At 51.6% G+C, this 7,500-nt stretch overlaps 1 protein-coding gene across 1 annotated transcript in view; it reads right to left on the reverse strand.

Moving 5' to 3' along the window:
- Positions 1-1,542: 1,542 nt before the first annotated feature.
- The window catches only part of dstyk (dual serine/threonine and tyrosine protein kinase), a 19,353-nt gene continuing 13,395 nt past the window's right edge, over positions 1,543-7,500 (reverse strand). The window contains 2 exon segments of the mRNA XM_053674121.1: positions 1,543-1,877; positions 1,879-2,061. Of these exon segments, the coding sequence (XP_053530096.1) occupies positions 1,545-1,877; positions 1,879-2,061 (516 nt within the window). The 3' untranslated portion in view covers positions 1,543-1,544.

Consider the following 7,500-nt stretch of genomic DNA (forward strand, 5'->3'; position numbering starts at 1 on the left):
CACCCGCTCTACCACCTGATCCACAGCCGCCCCATCATGTGGGGATTTGATGAGAAATAATATCAGTAATCATTCAACAACCTTTCAGATGTTAGCCAGTCAGCAGTAATCTCCTCATTGAGAAACCAAGAAACCACAGCCGTAACCTTTGACCCCCTAGCCCCTCCCTACCTGTGAACTCGAGGTTGGCTGCATCCTCCAGAAGCTGCTCCTTCATGGTGCTCAGCGTTCTCCACGATCATCTCCTCTCATCTCCTCCTGCTTTGCGGTTGGCGATGGCCATGAGGGAGGTGAAGAGCTCCGCCTCCTTTCTCCCGGGTGTACTCCAGGCCTACGGGGCGTGATCTGAAGATCTCCCTCTGCATGTCGAACGCCCCTGACATACCACAAACAAACAAACAAACAAACACAACAAACAATTATTCAAATAAATCACATACCAACACGTGAGCAGGTGGGAGATTATTTCACAACGGTTCCAGTTCATCACGGATCCGCTGAGAACAGAGCGCACCGCTCACACACCAAACACAGCGAGGACCGTTAACTAGCTTCGTGCTTTAACACACAACACAGGAGAGAAATAAACAAGTTTAGGATTGTTCTAACGCGCCTGACTTGCCAGTCATTTACTTCACTTACGTGTTCTCGCGTACACCTGAAAGATTTAAAAGCGACATCAACTAGACGAGGCGTCCAGAGCCAAAACATCCTCAACTATCCTCACGTGTCAGGTTCTCCGAGTGGGAAGTGTGAAACATGTTAGTGATGTCACGCACAGCGGCGTTAAACCACACCGACGAGCTCCGTGTCTCTCTTTAAAACGGTCCGCCGTCGTCGTGATTGGCGTCATGAGCCGCGTCTCAAATCTAAAACTCTGAGCTTACAATCAAAAGTATTTACTAATCCCGAAAATCCAGAAGACTGGTACGCAGACGCGAAGCTTTCTGTGGGTCAGGAGAGGATTTTAAACCTCACTCACTCACTGTAAGAGGAGACCCGGTTAGAGTTCTGTAGGAGTAGGGTTCTGTTTTTGTTTAATATACTTCTTCATGGGGCAACTACAAATAAAATACGAAATCTGCCCCCTACTGGGTATCTGTGGAGTCCCACCTACACCCTACAGCATCACGCGAACATTTAACAAGAGCGGGAAAATTTCCTTAACAATAAGTACTGTGAGTGAGAGAGATTTACTCACACTCTCTCTCTCTCTCTCTCTCTCTGTCTGTCTGTCTGTGTCTGTCTCTCTCTCTCTGTCTCTCTGTGTCTGTCTCTCTGTGTCTGTCTCTCTCTCTCTGTCTGTCTGTCTGTCTGTCTCTCTCTCTCCCCCCCCCCCCTCCCTCTCTCTCTCCCCCTCCCTCTCCCCCCCCCCCTCTCTCTCTCCCTCTCTCTCTCCCTCTCCCCCCCTCTCTCTCTCCCCCCCCCCCCCCCCTCTCTCTCTCCCCCCCCTCCCCTCTCTCTCTCCCCCCCCTCCCTCTCTCTCTCCCTCTCCCCCCCCCCTCCCCCCCCTCTCCCCCTCTCCCCCCCCCTCTGTCCTGTGTTCAGGGTTCTGCAGTGGTTCCTGTTCTCGTTCCTACCTGGTTGATGAAGAGGTCGAGGCAGCTGCAGTGAAGAGCGTTCAGTCGGTTTGCCGCCTCCACCAGCTGACTGGTGAACACCTGCCGGGTGAAGTGCACGAGGAGTCGATGGAGGCGGTCCAGACTCTCCCCGAGAACGCTGTGAGGTTTCCCAGAGGGGCCATGCTGTGTTTGGGAGGGAGCGCCACACGAACAGTTTCCATGTCCGTCCTGGAGGAAGCCCAGGGAGAAGAGCTGCTTCTGGAGAGCCCCCGATTCCCCCTGAGAGGCAGGAATACCGGGAATACTGGGGACGCGGGACGAAGCAGATGGGAAACGGAAGCAGGTCGTGGACCTTCAGGAGCTCGGCCGCCTGGTCCGGGCTAACAGAGTCCTGACTCAGAGCATAGAGGATTATGGGAATTGTGTTTTGCATGCAGTCCTCCAGAGCCTCCTTAATGGGCTGCACTCCAGCACACGGCACCACCATGATCCTAGTCTCCTAGAGAGACGGGACGGGGGGGGGGTTAAATATTCACAGCAGCTTAAATTTAATCGTGTGTGATTTACAGGAAATAAAATGTATATTATATGTCATTTTTACATCTAAGGTCTGTCCCATAAACACCGTTTCCCACAAAACTGTCGCGTTTCCTTCACACGCGTGTCACGTGTTGTACTGCAAGCTCATGTTCACTTTTTAAGTGGATATTCGGTGAGGCCAGCAGTTGCTCTGAAGGAGTTACAGGGTACAGTGTCTGAGTGGAGTGAAGGTGTAGTCGAGCACTGGATGGGAGGCGTGGCTAGGAAGAGACCGCTGCTCAGGACGAGCCCATGAAGAGAGCGTGAGAATGATAAACGTGGTGGTGGCAGCGTCACGCTGTGGGGATGCGTTTCTTCTTCAGAGAAGAACTCAGGGGGATATTACAAGACAAGCTTCTTCAGTCTGTTACAGTGTCATTTCTAATCCAGACAAAACCGCGGAATACTGTACTGTAACCGCACAGGAAGACGGGCAGAAAGGCGAAAGAGAAGAAAAAAGTGTTTTAGAGTGACATCACAGCGTGTTCACGATCATGTGACCAGCGTTCTGTTCCATCAGCAGGTATTACTGATCTGAACACAGGAATGTGTGCGTCATTAAAAGAGAGAGACGTTATTTAAACGTGAGCATACACGTCGTATTAATGTTAAACTGGACCTGTACGGATGCTAACAGTTAGCGGAGAGCAGCATGGGAACGAAGACTACCAGTCAAAATGTGTGGGAAATAAAAACACAGCATCACAGCGTTCTCACGAGAACCCAAGAGCAGAGGATTACAGACCAGGGTTAAAGGTTCTACTGCAACATCAATCACACAACATGCAGAGAGAGAGACAGAGGGAGGGGGAGAGTCAGGGAAAGAGAGCGAGAGTGAGTGTGAGAGAGAGAGAGAGAGAGAGCGAGAGAGAGAGAGAGAGTGAGAGAGAGGGAGCGAGAGTGAGAGAGAGTGAGGGGGAGAGTGAGAGCGAGGGAGAGAGAGAGCGCGAGTGAGGGAGAGAGTGAGGTAGAGAGCGCGAGTGAGGGAGAGAGTGAAGAGAGCGAGCGAGCGAGAGTCAGGGAGAGAGAGTGAGACAGAGAGAGAGAGTGAGGGAGAGAGAGTGAGAGAGAGAGCGAGTGAGGGAGAGTGAGAGAGAGAGTGAGCGAGAGTGAGGGAGAGTGAGAGAGAGAGAGAGAGAGAGTGAGGGAGAGAGTGAGAGAGAGAGAGCGAGTGAGGGAGAGTGAGAGAGAGAGAGTGAGGGAGAGAGAGTGAGAGAGAGAGCGAGTGAGAGAGAGTGAGAGTCAGGGAGAGAGTGAGAGTGAGTGAGAGTCAGGGAGAGAGTGAGAGAGAGAGAGAGTGAGAGAGTGAGAGTGAGAGAGAGTCAGGGAGAGAGTGAGAGTGAGGGAGAGAGAGTGAGAGTGAGTCAGGGAGAGAGAGAGAGTGAGTGAGAGTCAGGGAGAGAGTGAGAGAGAGAGAGAGTGAGAGAGTGAGAGTGAGTGAGAGTCAGGGAGAGAGTGAGAGTGAGTGAGAGTCAGGGAGAGAGTGAGAGTGAGGGAGAGAGAGTGAGAGTGAGTGAGAGTCAGGGAGAGAGTGAGAGTGAGTGAGAGTCAGGGAGAGAGTGAGAGTGAGAGAGAGTCAGGGAGAGAGTGAGAGTGAGGGAGAGAGAGTGAGAGTGAGTGAGAGTCAGGGAGAGAGTGAGAGTGAGGGAGAGAGAGTGAGAGAGTGAGAGAGAGTCAGGGAGAGAGTGAGAGTGAGGGAGAGAGAGTGAGTATCAGGGAGAGAGTGAGAGTGAGTCAGGGAGAGAGTGAGAGTGAGGGAGAGAGAGTGAGAGAGAGAGCGAAGTGAGAGTCAGAGAGCGAGTGAGGGAGAGTGAGAGAGAGAGAGTGAGGGAGAGAGAGTGAGAGAGAGAGCGAGTGAGAGAGAGTGAGAGTCAGGGAGAGAGTGAGAGAGAGAGAGAGTGAGAGAGAGAGAGAGTCAGGGAGAGAGTGAGAGTGAGGGAGAGAGAGTGAGAGTGAGAGAGAGTCAGGGAGAGAGAGAGAGTGAGTGAGAGTCAGGGAGAGAGTGAGAGAGAGAGAGAGTGAGAGAGTGAGAGTGAGTCAGGGAGAGAGTGAGAGTGAGAGAGAGTCAGGGAGAGAGAGAGAGTGAGTGAGAGTCAGGGAGAGAGTGAGAGAGAGAGAGAGTGAGAGAGTGAGAGTGAGTGAGAGTCAGGGAGAGAGTGAGAGTGAGTGAGAGTCAGGGAGAGAGTGAGAGTGAGTGAGAGTCAGGGAGAGAGTGAGAGTGAGTGAGAGTCAGGGAGAGAGTGAGAGTGAGGGAGAGAGAGTGAGAGTGAGTGAGAGTCAGGGAGAGAGTGAGAGTGAGTGAGAGTCAGGGAGAGAGAGTCAGGGAGAGAGTGAGAGTGAGGGAGAGAGAGTGAGAGTGAGAGAGAGTCAGGGAGAGAGTGAGAGTGAGGGAGAGAGAGTGAGAGAGTGAGAGAGAGTCAGGGAGAGAGTGAGAGTGAGGGAGAGAGAGTGAGAGAGTGAGAGTGAGAGAGAGTCAGGGAGAGAGTGAGAGTGAGTGAGAGTCAGGGAGAGAGTGAGAGAGAGAGAGAGAGTGAGAGAGTGAGAGTGAGTGAGAGAGAGTGAGAGTCAGGGAGAGAGTGAGAGTGAGTGAGAGTCAGGGAGAGAGTGAGAGAGAGAGAGAGTGAGAGAGTGAGAGTGAGAGAGAGTCAGGGAGAGAGTGAGAGTGAGGGAGAGAGAGTGAGAGTGAGAGAGAGTCAGGGAGAGAGAGAGAGTGAGTGAGAGTCAGGGAGAGAGTGAGAGAGAGAGAGAGTGAGAGAGTGAGAGTGAGTGAGAGTCAGGGAGAGAGTGAGAGTGAGTGAGAGTCAGGGAGAGAGTGAGAGTGAGAGAGAGTCAGGGAGAGAGAGAGAGTGAGTGAGAGTCAGGGAGAGAGTGAGAGAGAGAGAGAGTGAGAGAGTGAGAGTGAGTGAGAGTCAGGGAGAGAGTGAGAGTGAGTGAGAGTCAGGGAGAGAGTGAGAGTGAGTGAGAGTCAGGGAGAGAGTGAGAGTGAGTGAGAGTCAGGGAGAGAGTGAGAGTGAGTGAGAGTCAGGGAGAGAGTGAGAGTGAGGGAGAGAGAGTGAGAGTGAGTGAGAGTCAGGGAGAGAGTGAGAGTGAGTGAGAGTCAGGGAGAGAGTGAGAGTGAGAGAGAGTCAGGGAGAGAGTGAGAGTGAGGGAGAGAGAGTGAGAGTGAGAGAGAGTCAGGGAGAGAGTGAGAGTGAGGGAGAGAGAGTGAGAGTGAGTGAGAGTCAGGGAGAGAGTGAGAGTGAGGGAGAGAGAGTGAGAGAGTGAGAGTGAGAGAGAGTCAGGGAGAGAGTGAGAGTGAGTGAGAGTCAGGGAGAGAGTGAGAGAGAGTGAGAGAGTGAGAGAGAGTCAGGGAGAGAGTGAGAGTGAGGGAGAGAGAGTGAGAGAGAGAGAGTCAGGGAGAGAGTGAGAGTGAGAGAGAGTCAGGGAGAGAGTGAGAGTGAGTGAGAGTCAGGGAGAGAGTGAGAGAGAGAGAGAGAGTGAGAGAGTGAGAGTGAGTGTCAGGGAGAGAGTGAGAGTGAGTGAGAGTCAGGGAGAGAGTGAGAGAGAGTGAGAGAGTGAGAGAGTGAGAGTGAGTATCAGGGAGAGAGTGAGAGTGAGTCAGGGAGAGAGTGAGAGTGAGGGAAAGAGAGTGAGAGAGTGAGAGAGAGTCAGGGAGAGAGTGAGAGTGAGTGAGAGTCAGGGAGAGAGTGAGAGAGAGAGAGTGAGAGAGTGAGAGTCAGGGAGAGAGTGAGAGTGAGTGAGAGTCAGGGAGAGAGTGAGAGTGAGTGAGAGTCAGGGAGAGAGTGAGAGTGAGAGAGAGTCAGGGAGAGAGTGAGAGTGGGGGAGAGAGAGTGAGAGAGTGAGTGAGAGTCAGGGAGAGAGTGAGAGTGAGTGAGAGAGAGAGTGAGAGAGAGTCAGGGAGAGAGTGAGAGTGAGTGAGAGTCAGGGAGAGAGTGAGAGTGGGGAGTAGGGATGTCACGAGAACCGATACTTCAGTACCAAGTCGGTACCAACATTCTTATAACGTGACGGTACTTGTTTTTCTGCAGTCCCGTTGGTACCGGTTGTAATGAAGTACCGAAAGTACAGAGGTTGCGATTCTTCCGGACCTGAAGGGGGCAGCAAACACGCGCAAGTGTTTTAGTCGGTCCACAAGTGGTGAAGAAGAAGAACTACAAGCACAAGGGGAAAAACTGCAGAAGTTTAGCTCCGCCCCCGACTGGTTGAAAGGAAAAGTGGTATGGAATATGGAAATACTTGGCATTCGAGGCGGATAAAAACGGACATATAATTGACGCTGTGAAGCCGGTGTGCGGCCGATGCTATCGTTCATTTCAGACACAGCGAGGAAACACCTGGAATTTGGTGAAGCGGCTGAAAGACGGTGCTGTATTATGTTTGTTGAAGCAGCAGCGTTGTGGCGTGAAACCAGCGAACGTTACACTCCATGTAATGTTAGCGATAGCCTGTTATTGTTAACGACGCTAACGCATCGCAGTGTTATAAACTTCCTCCTAATGTTCCTCCATCATCGCCATTCAGCCCGGGTCCTGTCAGAGACATGTAGCCTCATGTCACTAATAATTATTGTTCATGCTTTTAATAAAACTTTCTGTCCTGACACCAAATCAGTGAATTTAAACTAATGCTGCATTCGGAGTACAAGGTGTGTGTGTAGGAGCGCACCTTAGCACCTGTACACTCCACTGTTTCAGTCACTGTCAGACCGTGCTGGAAAACTAAAATCTCTCTCTCTCTCTCCCCATCCCTCCCTCCCTCCCGCACCCCCGCCCTCCCTCACCCTCTCACCCTCCCCTCTCCCTCCCCCCCCATCCCTCTCCCCCCTCTACCTCTCCCCCCCTCTCTCCCGCCTCCCCCCCCCCCCAGTATCAGCCAGAGGAGGATGTCCACCAGGAGAGTCAGGAGCAAAGTCAGCAAACATTAACACAGCCGACCTTAAGAGCAGCTTATAAAAGACACAGAAAATATGACCGAATCTCAAGCGAAGGAAGGAAACTGGACAGGGCCGGTTCTGAGTTCATAAGCATGGATCCAGTTCCTGTACGCTGCAGAAAAGCATGGATTCCAGCAAAGCTTCAGCAGTTCAAGCCCAGATCCCAGCTACCGAGCAGAACTCACTTCACGTACACAGAGATCCCCAAACATACACCGAATCCAGACCTCATTTCAGAACATCTCAGAGAAAACCACTTCACGCTACGTATTTATTATATAGCTATTTTGTAATTGCTTTTTCATATCCTGTGACTGTTGCCACTATTGTTTTTTATAATGCTCAAATGTTTAAATAAAGGAATTAATGTTTAAGTATCATTTATTTATTTATTTGTACACACCGTGGTATCGACTCTGGTATGGA

The sequence above is a fragment of the Ictalurus punctatus genome, chromosome 21 (assembly GCF_001660625.3).
Source record: "Ictalurus punctatus breed USDA103 chromosome 21, Coco_2.0, whole genome shotgun sequence".
NCBI lineage: Eukaryota > Metazoa > Chordata > Actinopteri > Siluriformes > Ictaluridae > Ictalurus > Ictalurus punctatus.